Source organism: Pinus tabuliformis, chromosome X (genome assembly GCF_031772625.1).
Source record: "Pinus tabuliformis cultivar Carrire ecotype Pingquan chromosome X, CPIR1, whole genome shotgun sequence".
NCBI lineage: Eukaryota > Viridiplantae > Streptophyta > Pinopsida > Pinales > Pinaceae > Pinus > Pinus tabuliformis.
In genome coordinates, this window is record NC_142308.1 from 62,910,851 (window position 1) to 62,932,791 (window position 21,941).

Consider the following 21,941-nt stretch of genomic DNA (forward strand, 5'->3'; position numbering starts at 1 on the left):
ATTCTAGGATATAATGATATTGTTTTCCGATATAATTTAGTTTTGATGATAAAAACTAGGGTTTGCAACAAACACTAGTAGAGTCTCAAATTGTTGAAACCTTGGATGTATAGTAGAATTGTTATTTAATTGAATTGTTGATATCTAAGGCCTTGTGTCTCGAAAATGGAGTCTAAGGATTTGTGACAAAACTCTAGCAAGAGGTTCAAGTCTAGTATGTGTCTCTTTTTGATTAAGATCCTAACTAGGTTTCAGTATTTGATGTCTAAACTATTTGATTGTTTTGATGCTTCCATTATTTTGACATAGATTTTGATATAGTTAACTTCATTGTTTTTGTATATCTATTTTGATTGTACTTGCTATTAAAGTTTTTGCAAGCACATAATCTTCAAGATGATGAAGATGTTTGTATGATATTAATAAACATGATGAAGGAAGTTATGATGATCAAGATGACCTTGATGTCGTAAGAAGGAATGGAGCTATGAAAGACTCTTCAATGTTACAAAAAAGGAAGTGATTAATCTCCCTAAGTTAAGAGGAACCCTGGATAGAAGAAAAGGTATATCTCTCCAGTTGAGAGGGGGGCATATTATGTCAATGAATACTTTGAAGTAAGCAAAAGTTCTATTGATAAATGTTCATGAAGTTGCAAACAAAAGACTTGAGAAAGATTTGAAGATGTATTTGGTGATGCTCAAGAAACGAAAGAAGAAGAAAGATTTTGACAAACTATATATAACTTGATGATGAAAGTAGCATCATAATGATTGAGGGCCCTGAAGGTTTGTGTTTACTTGTATATATATTTGAAAGTTTATCACTGATTGGGGTTTGTGGTTTTACAGGTAGATCTCTCCATAAGAAGAATGAACACTTTAGAAGCATGCTTAGACAAATGGATATATCTGGTTTAGTTTATAGGAGATATAAAGCATCTAATGGTGGATGCATGGGAGGACATCTAGTTGGCCTAAGTGTTGATGTCTAGATATGAAAAGGGAGGGTGGCGTTGGTCATGGAACTCTGACCTTGGATATGCACCTATATCCCTAGGTTGATGGTTAGCAAGTAAGCTTGATGGTACCTAGAATGGTTGAAAGCTTCAGTCCATCTTAGTCCCAGCCAGATGGATTATTCTAGTCAGATATCTAATCGACAACACTGAGTGTGCTAGAACTTTTTGTACTTCATTTTGAGATCTTCCATGTACCTCTATATATGTGTAATAATGAATACCTCCCTAGTTAAAAGGGAGTATTGAAGAATGTAACTAGTGTCAGTCTTCAGAATTGTATGAGTCATAATGAAATATATTTTCAAAAGAAAAAAAAAAATATTATTAAAGAAATTGACTTATTAAAGCACATTTTCATGCTTGGGTCAATTGTTTTAACTTTTAAGGTCAAAGCCTCCATTGAAGGCTTCTAGGGTTTATGTCATATGTCCTTGTCCAAATCATATTGTAGAAGACACTTTTTGGTCTCTATTTGTCAAAAGAAGAAATTTATTTTATTATAAAATAGGTAAATTAGGCCTCCTCCACCAAGTCGGCCTCAACCTGGACAAGTCGGCCTAAACAAAGGGGCAAAAACTCCTACATAAAGGAAGCAACTTGACCTCATTTGTCACTCACACTCACAAGTTCGATCTTCAACTTCTAGGGCCAGAAGAAAGTGTGAATTTCAAGGAAAAAGAAGGAAAGCAAAAAAGAGGAAAGCACTAGCGATGAAGACGGAAGTCTCTCTCAATCATAAGAAGTCGAAATTCTCTCTCTCTCTCTCTCTCACGTGTGAAGCTATGAAGTTGCTGGAGGAGCTGAAAACTGTAGAGCTGAAGTTGGGCCAAAAATCTGTCGTTGGGGAGGTCCAAATTCTGTAGCTAGAAAGTTCAATTTATGGATTGTTGCTACCTTAAAGTTGTTGGATTAAAAGAGAGTACTAAATCATCTTGGAAGGTTGACTTGGTGGAGGAGGAAGGTCTATTAGTCTAAGGTCTTGGTCTATCTCATTTTGAATCTACTGAAGGAAGAGTTCTTTGACTAGGTTTTACCCTATATAGGAGTTTTAGCCCTAGTTGATTACCTACATCTAGTTTCCTTGACCATTGTGTTTTGGTTTTGGAAATTGTTTGATGAACTAAAATAAAAGAAGAACATAAGAAAGATAATAAGAATTCAAAGTTATCAAAAGAAATTATACCCTAGAGAAAATCTTTCTGCCTTTCCGATTTTCTAACACTTCTGGACTTTTGGTACATTTTGTAGAACTCAAATGCTCCTCTCTGAGGACTCCTTTACTTCATCCAAGGAATCTACAAAAACTTCCTTAGACTTCCAAGATGTTACTTTCTCATCAAATGTGACATCTCAGTTGACCTCAATCTGTCACTGCTCTGGAATGTACACTCTGTAAGCCTTTGATGATTCATTGTATCCAACAAATATGCCTTTCTTTCTTGAAGGCTCAAGCTTGTTCCACTTAGCCATAGGAACATGAATATATACAAGACAACCAAAGAATCTCATGTGCCTGACCTCTAGCTTCCTTTCAGAGAAGCCTTCTTTAGGAGTCGTGTCTTCTAGAACTCTATAAGGACTTCTATTTTGAATGTACACAATTGCCTGTGATGCCTCTCTGCATAATAACAACCGAAGGTCCAAATCATGCATTGTGGCCTTGCCAGATTATTCAATAGACATGTTCTTTCATTCAGCTACAACATTCGTTTGTGGATTATAGGGGACAATTAGCTCCCTCTTAATCCTAGCCTATTTGGAGAAAGCAACAAGCTCCTTTCAGGTGTACTCTCTTCCATTGTCAGATCTTAGTATCTTGATTTTCTATCTTGTCAAGTTCTCTACTTCAGCTTTGAATTATTGGAACTTGTTGAATACCTCATTCTTAGTCTTCAAGAGATATAACCATGTCTTACGGGAGAAGTCATCAATGAATGTCACATAGTACAACGAGCCACCAAGTGATTTCACAGGCATCAGGCCACATACATCAGAATGAATCAAGTCCAAAACTTCCTTCGATCCATTATCACTGTTTGGAAATGGTTTCTTGATGTTTTCCAAAACCACATCCTTTGCATACACCATCATTCTTTATCTGTAGTTTAGGAATCCCTGACACTATTTGACATAATTCATGCAATGCTCTAAAATGAAGATGTCCATACCTTCAGTGACATAACTCACTTGGATTTATCTCGTCATGTACTAGTGCTTAATCTAGTTGACTTACAAGTCTATACAATGTTCCATCATGAATCCCAATAACCCTATCATTATTTATACTAGAGCCCTTGGACCAAACAAGTATTTTTCCATCCATAAAAGCAACTCTATCTCCTTTATCTTCTAAACAATAAACAGAGACAACAATTTTGTTCGAACTTGGTACATAAAGAACATTATTGAGATGTACATTGTTACCAAATTTCAGCTCTATGGAAGTCTTTCCAACTGCTTTGACAAAATAGTTGTTATTGTCTCCCGGTTCAACCCTTTGAGACAACTTCCTTTCCATCATGCTTGAAAGATTCTCAGGCTCTTCAGTCATGTACCTCGATGCTCCACTAGCCACATATCATTATTATATGCAAGGGAACCTATCAAAGCATAATAGGAAAAGAAATCGTTATCACCTTTGGGCTTCTTTAGTTTTTCATCTTCAACTTCTACTGCAAAAACATGTTTCCCTTTCTTCTACTAGTTATTAGGACAATCTCTCTTGAAATGCCCATATTCCTGATAATCATAACATTGGATCTTTAATAAGTCTTTCTTCTTCTTAGAGGAAGAAGATGCCTTTCTTGACTTCTTATGTTGATGTCCAAACTTCTACTTTCCTTTGTTCTTAAAGCAAACTTCAAGGGCTTGAACTTCTTCATCTTGATGATCTCTAGTCATCAATCTTGTTTCTTCTTGTGCACACGATGTCCATAATTGTTCATATGAAGGAGCTTATTTCCAACTACTTATGTCTGCTACAAACACATCCCATGATCTAGGGAGACCATTTGAGTGTTGTAGTCATAAGTCCTTAATCGAGAATTGATTCTCCAATACCTTGAATCTAATCTCTTATTTGAGAAATCCTCACGAAGTATGAAGTTATAGTGTCATCATTTGCCATAGTCATATTTCGAGGCTCATTCTTCAAACGCATGGATTGAACTACATAGAGTAGAGATTTATTAGGACATTGTACATCTTCTTGGAGGTATCATACTTTCCAATGTAGGGAATGAGACGATCTTTAATGGAGTCTACTATTAGACTCATTGCAGTGTTGTCATCCTCCTTGAACTTCTCCTTTCCAAGTGCATCAGTTGGTTCGGTAGTCTTTCCTATCACAATATCCAACACTTTGTTCTTGGTAAGAACAAGATCTATTCTGACTTTCCAAGCTCTAAAGTTTGATGCTCCCTCTAACTTGTTTTCGGATTTCATGGAGGAAGCCATAGATTCCAATGTACAAGGGCTTCAATAAAATGCCCTCTCTAGGGTTTCTGCAAAGGTGATCTCAATGTTCGTTCTTTCCTTTACCAAAGCTCTGATGCCATGTTGATTTTCTTGTGCAATTAGGGTTAGCACAATATTTTTTAAATTCTGATAATCGCTTTTGAAGTAGATCTTCTTTTAACTTATTTCAATGTTATCATTCAACAATTATACTTTAAAAATAAAAACATAAAGAACAGTAGAACAGTAGCGATCACAATGCACAAAAGAGAGACAAGATTTACCTTGAGAATATCCACCAAGGAGACAAAACCTAGCAACCTTTTTCAATAGAGAAATTATTCTTGTTCAATGAGAGGCACACCTAGACCCGTGGTCAAACTTGGTCTTCTCCTTCAAGTCAAGTAAGCTAAATTGATACTACATTTTTCTCTATTTGTTTGACCCAAAATTTCGGCCCTCTTGTAATAGACAGTTGCCCTAGAATTTCAGCCCTACAACAATTGCCCCAAAAACCCAGAAATTTCAGCGCCCTAAAACAATTGCCCCAAAAAAATGTGAACCACAGAGAGAGAAATCAATCCACAAATGCAAGTTGCTGGAGAGAGAGAGAAGAGAGAAACTTCGCCCTTCTTTTCCTTCGCTTGCTTGCCCAAAAGTTGTCTTGTGAAAGGAATGTAAATTTGCCAAATGAGGAGGTTGAGTTGCCTTTATATAGTAGTTTGTCTAGGGTGAATGGATGTATCTCTTGGACAGGGAAGACTTGACTTGGAGGGAAGTCGAATTGTCACTTTTGGAGCAAAAAATTACATTTCAAATTTTCAAATTTTTATCTTTTAAACGTTGCAATGGGACTTAGATTCAAAATCATTTTTCCTTCACCTCAAGCATTTATAAATATGTTTTACAATGATAAGGCAAAACTCTATTATGAAGAGTAGAAGGCATGTGCTAGCAACTGAGGCAGTTTATCTCTTTGAAGATGACAGATGAACCATTTGATGATAAAGTTATTTGATAATTTACAAAATCCAAAAAGGTCGAAGTGTAATATGATGTGATGCAGTTAGGAGTCGAGAAACTCTATCATGAAGATACAATGTGAAATAATTTATCTCTGTAAAATATTTGACATCCAGGAAGGTTGAAGCTCAGGCATGATGTAATGCAAGAAAATAGCCTTGCAACTACAACCATATCTCCTTGGAAAAACAAGTAGCTAATGTATTGATGAAGTATGAGACCAGCTAAGGATTACCATTATGTCTCCCTAGTTGAGAGGGAGTAAGGATTTACTACCTAGTTGCAATGGAGAGGACACCATATTCTCCATGTGTCATGCATTAGGCCAGGACTAACAGTTGTACGTCTAGTGAAGGCACTGCTAGAGACAATGGAGGACTGGATAAGCATCTAGGCTCGATACTTCTTTGAGGATTTGATAGGGTATCCAAGATAAGTGTGGTAAAAGGGGATTGATATTCTTTGATGATTGGGAATCAAAGACGAGAATAGTCCCGGAAGGACATACTCGGTCAACATTCAAATGGAGTATGTGCCGTGAAGAGGTTATGGAGTTGGTGTCGATATGTATGCCTCCCATCATTATGATCTAATCTAGTGGAGAGTTACAGCTTGATTGTCAAGCCCTCACTATATTGCAATTTGACAATATTGGTCATGATATTGATGCTTGAAGATGGCTTACCAATCCAACTCTTCTTATGAGGATATTTCAATTTGAGAGTATCCTTGTATCTGGGTATGGAATTATGAATACCTCCCTAGTTAAGAGGGTGTGTCAGAAAAAGTAATTAGGTTTGTTCTTGATAATTATCATTGTACTTATCTCATTGCATATTTTATGTAAAACAAAAGAGAAAAAAAAAATATGTTTCAAGCATGGGTTTCATGCTCAAGTCAAATTATTATTTTATTTAAGCATGTTTTTCATGCTCATCATTATTTGTATTAGTCAAAGTCAAAGGCTTATTTATAACCTGTTAAACGAATTTTTCAAATATGTAATTTGTGTCAAAATTGCTTCTAGAGGCTAAGTTTGCCCCGCCCATCAAGTCAGTGCTGCCCCAGAAGACATGTCTATTCGAACCCCTCTAGGCAATATAAATAGAGAGTGAATTGAGCTCATTTGGGCATACACAATTTGCATAATTTGTTCTAAAATATCGCAGAAAAAGATAGCGAAGGAAGGAGGGTTGAAGTCTGAAACTGACAAGTAAAAGAGGATTTTTCTTGAGCTTGGATGTGTGAAATTTCTGCGTTGACACATCTCTTATTGAAGGTTTGTTTCTGCCGTTGCATATGTTGGTCTCTCGTTGCTGACATGGGTCTTGGATATCTCACTTTAATTCCATTCCATAAGAAGAGAATTTTTCTCTTTTTGCCCTTGTGGTGATTTCGCCCTGGCTTGCAACCTATATCTTGTATTATTTGTTTCTTGTGATCTTTATGTTTTGTACGTTTGGTAATTCTTCGATGAAGGTAACATAATAAACATTAATATGAAGGAAACAACATTCACAAGAAATTACCAAAGACAAAAATTCTACCATAAGGTACAGTCAACCTGATTTCTCAACACCTCCATATTACATCACATCATATATATCATAATCACATCAAACATATCACAGTTAAGTATATAGTAAATCGATTTGCATTATAATTTATATGATCACAAGACGTTAATTGGCAACCCATTTACATAATATCTTATGACACCCATTAAGGTCTAACCATGTATCATTTCATTAATATATCAAAACAAAAATATAATTATCATAATCACAGATCATCAAAATATAATTTCATATAACATCATATAGTTTTGGATTGTTGTTCTAACCAATCGAATATTAGTTTAAAAATACCTAAAAATAAAGTCCATAGCATATGGAAAAATATCAAGGAAACATAATGCATCACATATTAAAATTTAGATAAGCATTGTGAACAATGTATTAAAAAAAATATTTACAACCAATATCGCAAAATATAATCATTGTAACATCAAACCAAATAAAACCAACAAATTGTTAGTATTTTCTCACTCACCAAAAAGATGTATCTTTCAAAAATGTGTCAACCAACGTATATCTTCTTATGGAATGCAAGCATTAGATAAACATCCTCAAGAAACAATGTGGATTATTTTGCATAGACCCTACATAACCTACCATACAAAAAATATATTGACCAGATGCAACTCTACAATAACCTATAAACCTAGAAAAAAATCATTTTGAAGATGCATGTGACTGAAAATATAAATTTCAAACTATCAATTACCATCACTCTTGGAAACTAGCATATTCCACAAATAGATATAAATCAAACAAATGCTTAAATTGTACATTCAAAGAACTTATTTGACAAGACAATGAAAAGCAAAACAAGAAATAACTAGTGCGTCGAATTTCCTTGTATCTTGTTTGCATTTTTTATCCCCTTCGCATTTTTCGTTGCTCGTGTTGCCTCCATCGCCATAGCAATAATTAGAATCTTGAATATTTGATCATTCCAAGTTTTGCTTTTCATCGTCTTGCTAAAAAAGTTATTTGTGTGCACAATGTAAGTATTTGGTTTCTATCTATTTGTGCAATATTCTAATTTATGTAAATGATCCTAATTGATTGTTTTACCTTTATACTTTAAACCACATGCACTTGTAGAATGATTATCTTCATGTTTTGCATATTGTTAACGAAATGCATCTGATCTATATGTTTTTGTACAGTAAATTATGCAGGGGCCATAAAAAATAGTTCACATTGTTCCCTTAGTATATTCGAATAGTCACCTATATTTGACAAGAAGATATGCATCGGTCTACACAAAGATGCACAATCTTTCTGATCACTGAGCAATAAAACAACAATTGGTTAGATTTATTTATAGTAGTGTTGTAACAATTATATTGTGTTGCTTTGATTATACAAAAAAATAATGCACTATTCACAATGTGTTAAGTTTAGGTATGTTTTATGCTTAGAGCAATTTATTTTAATTTTCCCAATTAGCTCAATATCTTTTCCAGATTAGCAATCACATCAGGATAATAGTAAATTGCGGATAGAAAATAAACATAAATCGCAAAAGACAAGCCAAGACAGGAGGACACAAGATGTGGCGCTAGCCAGGGACAAACCCCAATGTGGGGAACCCCTTTATCAATTCTTCTTATATGTTCTTCAATAGTTCAGCAGAGAGAGAGAGAGAGTAAGTACATATACATCAAAAGTCAATACTTTGACTTGACAAGGTAAGAGCATAGATCTTCTCTAAGAAGATGTCTCATGAGGTAGCTGATATGGACTCAGGTGATTCCATCACCTTGCAATACCTATCATAGTTCTGCACCATGTTGCACCATCGTACCATGTCCATCATCACTGAGTTGCACCATGTTGCACCACATCATCATGTCGCACCCCCTTGTGTTGCATCTTCAAATTGTACATTACAGTGCCCATCATGCTACATCTTCTTGTGTTGCATCTTGATACACTTGTGTTGCACCTTGATACACTTGTGTTGCACACCCTTGACTACCCATAACAACCCTTGCTATGGTGCTATGGCCTACAACCTAGCACATAGCAATAAAAGTATCCTAGATAGTGTCCAATCATTATTAACGCAGCAACATTTAGCCTATAGAAATGTCAACTCTTGAACATTCTGCAATGCTGCAATTCAGGGATTGGTTAGGGTACTAACCACATCCCCTAACAACCCATCAAAGCTGACCTAGAATTACTCCTAATGATTGTGGTTGTCCTCTAATGAGATGTTGCCCTCCACGCTCCATCATAACAGTCCTCCTTGATATAGCAGACCTCCCAAACAGTGCTACAAATGAACTGCTTCAAGGGCACCTACAACCTTCTCTTTCCCTGCGGCTAGGGCAGTCATCAGACTGCATATACAAAACCATTCAAATCCCTTCTCACATTGGTTTAAGGGCACATGAAACCCTCCAAAAAATGCGGCCTAGAATAGTGTTAAGGTGACTGCATTTAGCCCTGTGTTCAGCTATGTATAGACTACGTCTAGGGCACGTTTTACATCAGCTATGGCTCCTCCAAAGCTGGGCTATAACCCTTCCTTAGATCTGTGTCTAGGGCTCCTGTAAGGCCTCCCCATCTCTGCGGATTAAGGCTGCCTTGTTGCGTATAGAAGTTCTCCTACACAATGGATAGATCTCCCTTCTTTGTTGCGACTAAGTAGCCTCTTTTCACTACAGTTAGGGCATCCTTAAGGCAGCGTATAGGAGCCTCTTTAGGCTGTGAATAAGAGCCTCTTTACTGCAACCAAACCTCCTTCATGACTGCGGCTAGGCTTCCTCTGGACAGCGTATAGCTAGGGCATCCTCATCATCTTCATGTCTGCATTTAAGGCCTTTCTTACCATGAGAGCATTAAGGTATCTCCTTTCCTCCTGCGTTTAGGGCTTCCTCCTCTTAGATTTTTCTTCCACTAAATCCCAAAACAAGGCGAGAGAAATCAAGAGTGAAGTGTGTGTCTAAATAACTATCAAGCCATCTCCTTTATACTAAAACGTTGAGCACAAGTGGGGGTTATTTGGTTGTTGGCCGACCTTGACGAATTGTCCCATAACACAAATAAATTCATATCTCCATGAATACTTATCGGAATCGAATGATATTTAGATCAATCCTACACCTCTCGATGAGAGGAATCCAAGAAAAATATAAGTTGCTATAAATAAGATGACCAACAAGGAGTTTGGCCCTACTTGCCAATTTTAACACTCCCTCTCAACTAGGGAGAACTCCATCCGTTGATCTATCTACCACAGTATACTATCTCTGCCATCAGTGCCTTGCACTGCTTTGCTCTGCTCTGTTGAACTATGAAGAAGACGAATTGATTGAAAATGTCTCATACCATTCTCTACTGACCCGAAATCAGTCCCATATGAAGAGAGTGTGTCATACCACTCTTACTGATCCCAGATCAATTCCAAAAGAGAGTAAGTTATAACATTCTTACTGACCCAAAGTCAGTTATGTTGATCCCAGATCAATATCAAAAGAGAGTGTCTCAAACCACTCATACTAACCCGAAGTCAATTTCATTGATACTAGACCAATATCTAAAGAGAGTCTCTCAAACCACTCATACTAACCCGAAGTCAGTTTCATTGATCCCAAATCATTATCAAAAGAGAGTGTCTCAAACCACTCATACTGACCTGAAGTCGGTTTCATTCATCCTAGATCAATATCATCCTAGCATATGGAGTATGGTAGTAACACGATGCGTCCATCGATACTACTATGGTCCCTATCCTCATTTCCCTGCTCATTAGACAGATGAGAGGTACTTCCCATGAGTCCCAAACTGCATCGGTAGGATGTCTCAGAAGGAGAAGGATGAACCACTCATCCTGCCTACATGTCGCAAGGGGTATCCCAGGGGAAGCCTGAACCACTCACCCTGTACACAACAAATCACTAGAAGATGGCTGAACCACTCACTCATTTTGAAGATGCATATGACTAAAAATATAAAATTCAAACTATCAATTACCATCACTCGCGGAAACTAGCATATTTCACAAATAGATATAAATCAAACAAATGCTTACATTGTACATTCAAAGGACTTATTTGACAAGGCAATGAAAAGCAAAACAAGAAATAACTAGTGTGTCGAATTTCCTTGTATCTTGTTTGCATTTTTAATCCCCTTCGCATTTTTCGATGCTCGCGTTTCCTCTATCCCCATAACAATAATTGAAAATTTGAATATCCACGTTTTGCTTTTCATCGTCTTGCTAAAAAAGTTATTTGTATGCACAATGTAAGTATTTGGTTTCTATCTATTTGTGCAATATTCTAATTTCTGTGAATGGTCCTAATTCATTGTTTTACCTTTATATTTTCAACCACGTGCACTTGTACAATGATTATGTTCGTGTTTTGTAGATTGTTGAAGAGATGCATCTGATCAATATGTTTTTGTACAATTAGTTATGTAGGGATGATAAAAAATAGTTCACATTTTTCCCTTAGGATATTCGACTAGACATTTGCATTTGACAAGAAGATATGCATTAGTCTGCACAAAGATGCATAATCTTTTTGTTGACTAAGCAAAAAAGCAATAATTGGTTAGATTTATTTATTGTAGTGTTGTAACAATTATATTGTGTTACTTTGATTATACAAAAAATAATGCATTATTCACAATGTTTATTTTAATTTTCACAAGAGATGCATTACATTGTCTTGATATTTTACTAGAGGATGTAGACTTTGTTTCTAAGTATTTTGATACCAATGATTGGGTGATTGGAACAACCATCTATGACTATAACATGTTATATGAAATTGTATTTTTGATGATATGTGATTATGTTGATTATATCTTTCTTACAAATATGAATGAAATCATGCACATTTAAGTTTTAATGTATCCTAAAATATGTAAATAGTTTTATCAATTAATGCATTGTGATAATATGAATTATGTGCTAATATATTTATTGTTACTTGATTGTGGTGTATTTGACAGGATTATGATATGTGATTTGATGTGTTGTGTTGTGGCATGGATGTAGTAACATGTAGAAGCATGATTTCTACTGATGTGCATTAGGCCAAGACTAACAGTTGTACGTCTCGTGAAGGCACTGCTAGAGACAATGGAGGATTGGATAAGCATCTAGGCTCGATACTTCTTTGAGGATTTGATAGGGTATCCAAGATAAGTGTGGTAAAAGAGGATTGATATTCTTTGATGATTGGGAATCAAAGACAAGAATATTCCCGGAAGGACATACTCGGTGAACATTCAAATGGAGTATGTGCCGTGAAGAGCTTATGGAGTTGGTGTCGATATGTATGCCTCCCATCATTATGATCTAATCTAGTGGAGAGTTACAGCTTGATTGTCAAGCCCTCACTATATTGCAATTTGACAATATTGGTCATGATATTGATGCTTGAAGATGGCTTACCAATCCAACTCTTCTTATGAGGATATTTCAATTTGAGAGTATCCTTGTATCTGGGTATGGAATTATCAATACCTCCCTAGTTAAGAGGGAGTGTCAGAAAAAGTAATTAGGTTTGTTCTTGATAATTATCATTGTACTTATCTCATTGCATATTTTATGTAAAACAAAAGAGATAAAAAATTATGTTTCAAGCATGGGTTTCATGCTCAAGTCAAATTATTATTTTCTTTAAGCATGTTTTTCATGCTCATCATTATTTGTATTAGTCAAAGTCAAAGGCTTATTTATAACCTGTTAAACGAATTTTTCAAATATGTAATTTGTGTCAAAATAGCTTCTAGAGGCTAAGTTTGCCCCGCCCATCAAGTCAGTCCTGCCCCAAAAGACATGTCTATTCGAACCCCTCTAGGCAATATAAATAGAGAGTGAATTGAGCTCATTTGGGCATACACAATTTGCATAATTTGTTCTAAAATATTGCAGAAAAAGATAGCGAAGGAAGGAGGGTTGAAGTCTGAAACTGACAAGAAAAAGAGGATTTTTCTTGAGCTTGGATGTGTGAAATTTCTGCGTTGACACATCTCTTATTGAAGGTTTGTTGCTGCCGTTGCATATGTTGGTCTCTCGTTGCTGACATGGGTCTTGGATATCTCACTTTAATTCCATTCCATAAGAAGAGAATTTTTTTCTCTTTTTGCCCTTGTGGTGATTTCGCCCTGGCTTGCAACCTATATCTTGTATTATTTGTTTCTTGTGATCTTTATGTTTTGTACGTTTGGTAATTCTTCGATGAAGGTAACATAATAAACATTAATATGAAGGAAACAACATTCACAAGAAATTATCAAAGACAAAAATTCAACCATAAGGTACAGTCAACCTGATTTCTCAACACCTCCATATTACATCACATCATATATATCATAATCACATCAAACATATCACAGTTAAGTAAATAGTAAATCGATTAGCATTATAATTTATATGATCACAAGACGTCAATTGGCAACCCATTTACATAATATCTTATGACACCCATTAAGGTCTAACCATGTATCATTTCATTAATATATCAAAACAAAAATATAATTATCATAATCACAGATCATCAAAATATAATTTCATATAACATCATATAGTTTTGGATTGTTGTTCTAACCAATCAAATATTAGTTTAAAAATACCTAAAAATAAAGTCCATAGCATATGGAAAAATATCAAGGAAACATAATGCATCACATATTAAAATTTAGATAAGCATTGTGAACAATGTATTAAAAAAAATATTTACAACCAATATCGCAAAATATAATCGTTGTAACATCACACCAAATAAAACCAACAAATTGTTAGTATTTTCTCATTCATCAAAAAGATGTATCTTTGAAAAATGTGTCAACCAACGTATATCTTCTTATGGAATGCAAGCATTAGATAAACATCCTCAAGAAACAATGTGGATTATTTTGCATGGACCCTACATAACCTACCACCGGAACCGGTGACCGAACCGGTCCACCTAGCTAACCGGTTTACCGACCGGAACCGGTCTAACCGGGACTGGTTTGGTCTAAACGAACCGGTTTTTAAAAAATACATTAAATAATTAATTTTTAATGAAACAAAACTATTTTTAAGATGTAAAACCATGATTCCAAGCCAATAGAGACAAAATATGCAAAGTTTGCTCATTTATATACCATGCAAAGGTGAATATATCAAAATGGCACCGAGTGCAATACATATCATCGACAAAATAGCAAAATACATAAGAAATGAGGCTCTAAATGGCCTATAAAGTCCAAAAACAATGCTGCAAGCTATGAGGCCATTGGCCTACTACAAGTCTACAGTGTACACATGATCAATCATCAAGTCCATCACCGCTACTAGACACAGGATCATCATCAGGAGCTACATAGACATCATCTGGTTCAGAGTCTGAGGATGCCTCTGCCTCATCTGCAACATCAGTATCAATGCCACCAATGACAATAGAAGTGGACCTAGTGGAAGCACGAGTTTGTCGACCTGCACGACTAGTGCCTTCCATTGGTTCCTTGCCTTTCCTTGATGCCGCTACTGATCCTGGTTCTGATGCCGCCACATAATCTGCCTCATCCTCCGCTAAAGCCATGTCGATATCAAAATCAGCCTCAAACACAGGATCTTCAGTCTCCTCCACCCATTCTGATGTTGGATCAATATCGTCCAACACAATGGGATCTAGATCAGGTGATTTGCTCATCATTTGGTTCCTCCTCAGTCGAAGGTTGTATTGCACAAAAACAAGATCATTTAACCGTTTTTGTTCCAAACGGTTTCTCTTCTTCGTGTGTATGCGCTCAAAAACAGACCAATTGCGCTCACAACCTGAAGCACTGCAAGTTTGACTGAGGACTCTAATTGCAAACCTTTGCAATTGAGGACACTGGCCACCAAATGACTCCCACCAATGTGCTGCAAAGAAAAAGACAATAATTAGTAACTTAGTTTATAATTTGAATTGTAAAGAACGTAAACAATTTTAACTTGAAATGAAATACAAAATGGAAATTGGAATTGCTTACCTGGTTGGTCCACATCTCTTGCCATCTTTGCCAAGTTTTTGCCAAAAGTACCACTTGCTTGATTGAAAATAGTAAGCTGTCTATGTATATCCAACTGGTCTACATGGTTAGGGACCATGCGCTCCAAGCAATCAATCAATCCAGCTCTGACCTCCCCATCATGCTGATCTCCTAGCCGATTTTTATAGTGATACCTTGGGTTCAAAAAATACCCGGCTGCATGTATAGGACGATGGAGTTGATTGTTCCATCTGTTATCAATGATCTCCCATATACGGCCATATTTAGCTAACCTGTCATTGTAAGCTGCCCGTATCTGCTCCTTTGCCTGATCCATAGCTTCATAAATGTAGCCCATGGCCAATCTTTCCCCATCCACCAACCTTAGCACCTTAACAAGGGGCTCGGTAATTTTCACAAGCTCTACAGACCTTTTCCAAAAATAAGTGTCTAACACTTTCTTTTTGGTGTCTTTTCCATCTGGTCTACGAGCCCACCGAGATTCAGACCATTCATCAGAGGAAAACATTTTCTGCAAGTTTCTATGTTGACCATTGAGACATTGCAACGTGAGGAAGTGAGTTGCAAATCTCGTAATTGCAGGCCTAACAAGCTCTTTGCCTCCAGTGTGTTTCCTCATTAGGCTCAATACCCATGAGTGGTTGTAAATGTATTTTGTAATGCACTTGGCATGCTCTACAGTGTTTTTTACCCACTCCACCTTGCCTATATCCTCAAGCATGAGGTCTATGCAATGTGCAGCACATGGAGTCCAAAATATGGTATTATATTTGGCCTCAAGCATCTTTCCAGCAAGAACATAGTTTGAGGCATTATCAGTGATGACCTGCACAACATGCTGCTCCCCAACTTCCTGAATAATGTTATCCAAAAGCTCAAATAGAAGGCTTGCATCCTTTACCCTATCAGATGCATCAACTGATTTCAAAAACATGGTTCCTTGAGGGCAAGAAACAAGGAAATTAATGATAGTGCGGTTCTTTCCATCGGTCCATCCATCTGACATAATGGAACAACCTGTTTTGACCCATGACTCTCTAAACTCAGTCAAATACTCATCAATGGAAGATATCTCTTTTTGCAAAAGAGCTCCCCTCAAGTCATGCATACTAGGGCCTTTGAAGCCCTTTCGTGCAGCTATAACAGAGTCCCACATAGCTTGGTAATAAGGTGAGCGAGCAGCATTAAATGGGATATCTGAATCATACCACCATCTAGCAATGTATTGGTGAGAAGTTTCTTTGCATTGTTTTTTCCAATGCTGATCCAAAGTGGGTTGAGAACTTGGCTGGGAGGAAGTGGGATTAGATTTAGAAGAAGCAATGGTGGCAGAAGATGAGAAATAACTTTGGATGTTTGGTCTCTTTGGTCCTCTTGATGGTTGGCCAACTCCAACAGAAGGATGAACATAGTGAAAGGGGTCATTGGTGGAAGGGATAGAAGTGGAGTCTTGAATCTCATAATCATCATACCCACTCTCTTTCATGGCTTCTAATAATTCCCTCTTCCTTGCAATTTCATCTTGGATGGCCTTCTCCCTAGCCTTATCCTCATAAAATTTTTCAAGCTTGGCAATGTATTCTGCCCTAATAGGACCTAACAGTGCATTTGGTGCATCACATGGCTTTACTTGGCCTCTTACCCCAGCCAAGTGTTGTTTCAACCTAAGAATACCCCCACCTCCAATAGATTTATGGCATAATTTGCATATCATTTTTCCCTCAACTACATCACAATGAGCCCATGCACTGTCCTTTCCTTTTGGAGCCATGTTTGCTTGAAATAATAACAATTTGCAAATAAATCTGCCATTAAAAAAAAAAATTGCAGCTAAGGAACATGGAAAACCAATGATAAATGTAGGAAAAAAAATGCACATGCAAGCTACAAAATTTGATAGCATAGAGCTAGAGAGTTCATAGGCTTAGCATAGATGATAGATCATTGAAGTGAGAAGTTTATAGCACAAAAAAAATAATTCATGGACAGCAGACCCAAATGAGGAATTATCAAGTGCAAATCCTTACCTGGAAATGCAAAGTAGCTCCCTTAGCCTCCTCTTGATGATGGCAACTCCACTGACAGCTACACACTATCTCCAAAATAGCTCCAACTCCAACTCCAAGATGACTACTTCAGCAAAAACTCCACACTCTCCAAGCTCACAAACAAACTCACAAACACTCACAAACACTCCAAATCAGTTGTGTGAGACAAATGAGAGTGAGAGGGGTGTCTTATAGCAAGTGTGAGGGTGTTTTTGGAGGGAAAATCCCTTTCCCTCACCCCCAAAACCCCTAAACCGCCCTCACTTCCCAAAAAACCGTGAACTTTTAGCATTACCAGCGGCCTGTCCATAAACCGGCCGGTTTAGGACGGAACCGGCCGGTTAGCAATAAACCGGCCGGTTCCGGCCTAAACCGGCCGGTTTTTACCGGTTAGGTCACTTTTTCGGGCAAATGAGGTTTGTAACCGGGTTTTTTCACCGGTTCTGACCGGTGAGCCTCCCAACCGGCCGGTTAGGCCGGTAACCGGTCCGACCGGAACGGTTTTTAAAACTATGCCTACCATACAAAAAATATATTGACCAGATGCAACTCTACAATAACCTATAAACCTAGAAAAAAATCATTTTGAAGATGCACGTGACTGAAAATATAAATTTCAAACTATCAATTACCATCACTCTTGGAAACTAGCATATTGCACAAATAGATATAAATCAAACAAATGCTTACATTGTACATTCAAAGAACTTATTTGACAAGACAATGAAAAGCAAAACAAGAAATAACTAGTGCGCCGAATTTCCTTGTATCTTGTTTGCATTTTTTATCCCCTTCGCATTTTTCGTTGCTCGTGTTGCCTCCATCGCCATAACAATAATTGAAAACTTGAATATTTGATCATTCCAAGTTTTGCTTTTCATCGTCTTGCTAAAAAAGTTATTTGTGTGCACAATGTAAGTATTTGGTTTCTATCTATTTGTGCAATATTCTAATTTATGTAAATGATCCTAATTGATTGTTTTACCTTTATACTTTAAACCACATGCACTTGTAGAATGATTATCTTCATGTTTTGCATATTGTTACAGAAATGCATCTGATCTATATGTTTTTGTACAGTAAATTATGCAGGGACCATAAAAAATAGTTCACATTGTTCCCTTAGTATATTCGACTAGTCAGCTGTATTTGACAAGAAGATATGCATCGGTCTACACAAAGATGGACAATCTTTCTGATCACTGAGCAATAAAACAACAATTGGTTAGATTTATTTATAGTAGTGTTGTAACAATTATATTGTGTTGCTTTGATTATACAAAAAAATAATGCAATATTCACAATGTGTTAAGTTTAGGTATGTTTTATGCTTAGAGCAATTTATTTCAATTTTCCCAATTAGCTCAATAGCTTTTCCAGATTAGCAATCACATCAGGATAATAGTAAATTGCAAATAGAAAATAAACATAAATCGCAAAAGACAAGCCAAGACAGGAGGACACAAGATGTGGCGCTAGCCAGGGACAAACCCCAATGTGGGGAACCCCTTTATCAATTCTTCTTATATGTTCTTCAATAGTTCAGCAGAGAGAGAGAGAGATAGTACATATACATCAAAAGTCAATACTTTGACTTGACAAGGTAAGAGCATAGATCTTCTCTAAGAAGATGTCTCATGAGGTAGCTGATATGGACTCAAGTGATTCCATCACCTTGCAATACCTATCATAGTTCTGCACCATGTTGCACCATCGTACCATGTCCATCATCACTGAGTTGCACCATGTTGCACCACATCATCATGTCGCACCTCCTTGTGTTGCATCTTCAAATTGTACATTACAGTGCCCATCATGCTACATCTTCTTGTGTTGCATCTTGATACACTTGTGTTGCACCTTGATACACTTGTGTTGCACACCCTTGACTACCCATAACAACCCTTGCTATGGTGCTATGGCCTACAACCTAACACATAGCAATAAAAGTATCCTAGATAGTGTCCAATCATTATTAACGCAACAACATTTAGCCTATAGAAATGTCAACTCTTGAACATTCTGCAATGCTGCAATTCAGGGACTGGTTAGGGTACTAACCACAGTCCCTAACAACCCATCAAAGCTGACCCAGAATTACTCCTAATGACTGTGGTTGTCCTCTAATGAGATGTTGCCCTCCACGCTGCATCATAACAGTCCTCCTTGATATAGCAGACCTCCCAAACAGTGCTACAAATGAACTGCTTCAAGGGCACCTACAACCTTCTCCTTCCCTGCGGCTAGGGCAGTCATCAGACTGCATACACGGAACCATTCAGATCCCTTCTCACATTGGTTTAAGGGCACATGAAACCCTCCACAAAATGCGGCCTAGAACAGTGTTAAGATGACTGCATTTAGGCCTGCGTTCAGCTATGTATAGACTACGTCTAGGGCACGTTTTACATCAGCTATGGCTCCTCCAAAGCTGGGCTATAACCCTTCCTTAGATCTGTGTCTAGGGATGATAAAAAATAGTTCACATTTTTCCCTTAGGATATTCGACTAGACATTTGCATTTGACAAGAAGATATGCATTAGTCTGCACAAAGATGCATAATCTTTCTGTTGACTAAGCAAAAAAGCAATAATTGGTTAGATTTATTTATTGTAGTGTTGTAACAATTATATTGTGTTACTTTGATTATACAAAAAAATAATGCATTATTCACAATGTTTATTTTAATTTTCACAAGAGATGCATTACATTGTCTTGATATTTTACTAGAGGTTGTAGACTTTGTTTCTAAGTATTTTGATACCAATGATTGGGTGATTGGAACAACCATCTATGACTATAACATGTTATATGAAATTGTATTTTTGATGATATGTGATTATGTTGATTATATCTTTCTTACAAATATGAATGAAATCATGCACATTTAAGTTTTAATGTATCCTAAAATATGTAAATAGTTTTATCAATTAATGCATTGTGATAATATGAATTATGTGCTAATATATTTATTGTTACTTGATTGTGGTGTATTTGCCAGGATTATGATATGTGATTTGATGTGTTGTGATGTGGCATGGATGTAGTGACATGTAGAAGCATGATTTCTACTAATTTTTGTTATCTTATAATTTTTTATATGGGTTTTTTTAAGGCACTTTTCTTCAAATTGCTTATACTAAATTGTTGGCAAAAGTGCATTCATATGATTTGATAAATTAATGTTGATGAATTAATTTTGTTAAATAATCAATATATTTTTGCAAAATATTAATGTTATAATGTAGTGGAAGGTAAAGAAAATCACAATGTGAGCATTTCAGCTCCAACGCTCCATTTGACAGACTCAAGGATAGCTATATACACGTATATAAGTAGTCGTGAATGAAATTAAATGAGACATGTATACATGACCATTTTCCTACATTTTTAAGTAATGAGATCTTGAAGAAGTTGTATAAAATGAGGTTTTTCCATTCACGACTGAAATTTTTGAATCGCATCAAATTAACACTTAGTAAATAGAGTAGTCTCCAATGAAAGCTACAAAGATGGTCAAGAATACAACAATGTGGCTACACTGTAAAATATCAATAGTGTAGGCACCCCAAATTGAAACTAAATGGGATGTGAGCAAGACAAGTAGGTTGAATTGATCCAACACATTAGAAGTGAAGATCTGTGAATGAATCATCCCTTAAAAATGTCTTCAACATAAATAAATGGGATAGCCAACATTTTTCCACTTAAATAGATTCCCATATTTTCTCCTTCTTCCCACATTTTAATTAGAAAAGATGATTTAAACCATGTCTATATATAAGAAAATAAAAGAAGTTGCAATCACATTCTCAACACAGTAATTTTTCTCATATAGAAGAAATTGAATGCACAAATGTGTTTTGCCACCTTAGTCCACATCCAAGTAAATTGGACTTACATTTGTATTATATATTGTAATTTTTTTTGTAAACAAACTAGATAGTTTGACATATTAGCAACTCTATTAGGAGTCTTACTTTTAAATTTAATAACAAAATCGGCATTTGAGCGCTTAAGTGCTTAATCTAGAATTCTAGCAATTCTACTTTTCTTTTCCAGGAGTCCTTATTCCGCCTAGGAATATCTAACAATAATAATGTCGGTTATGACATTACAAGCATATGAAATTTTTTATGTAATGTGGTGTCTTATTTTCAAAGGTTTTATACAAATAAGTGAATGTTTATCAATTGTCATTCTTAGTCCAAATTTGCTCTAGATTCTACATGTAATTAAAAGGTAGTAGACGTTAATCATGGATAAGAGAATCATAGGCTTTAGTAATTCACAATTACCCTAAAATCTTACATAAAATTGCACAAAGTTGTCAATTAAACATGAATAATTTTTTATTGATCATTTTCTTCTTTTCAATGCTACTACATTTTTTGCTACTTGACCATATTGTCTTGTTAAAAAGAATGTAGTTTGTTTCAAGAAAACAAACAAGAAAGTTATAATATTTGGTTATTAGTTTTAGGCATGTTTTGTTGATTTTCTAGTGCAATAAGGGTTAGCATAATATTTCTGAGATTCTGATAATTACTTTTGATGCAGATCTTCTTTTCACTTGTTTCAATATATCATTCAGTAATTATACTTTAAAAATTCAACCATAAAGAGAAGTAGAACAATAGAGATCACAATGCACAAAAGAGAGACAATATTTACCCTAAAAAAACCAAGGTGAAAAACCCAGCAACCTTTTTCAATAGATAAATTCTTCTTGTTCAATGAGAGACACACCTACACCTATCATCAAAACTAGTCTTCTCCTCCAATTCAATTCAGCCAAACTGATCCTGCACTTTTCT

The 21,941-nt window shown here is 36.1% G+C and overlaps 2 protein-coding genes across 4 annotated transcripts in view; both read right to left on the bottom strand.

Annotated features, from left to right (window-relative positions):
- Positions 1 to 21,941, bottom strand: part of LOC149138333 (uncharacterized) — a 439,570-nt gene that overhangs the window by 52,888 nt on the left and 364,741 nt on the right. The gene's annotated exons all lie outside the window — the stretch shown is intronic.
- Positions 13,991 to 16,879, bottom strand: LOC149138334 (uncharacterized). Its single transcript, XM_089447180.1, has 2 exons — positions 15,055 to 16,879; positions 13,991 to 14,944 (listed from the first exon to the last, which is right to left on the bottom strand). The coding sequence occupies exons 1-2, from the start codon at positions 16,844 to 16,846 to the stop codon at positions 14,349 to 14,351; spliced, it is 2,388 nt and encodes a 795-aa protein (XP_089303306.1). The 5' UTR covers positions 16,847 to 16,879; the 3' UTR covers positions 13,991 to 14,348.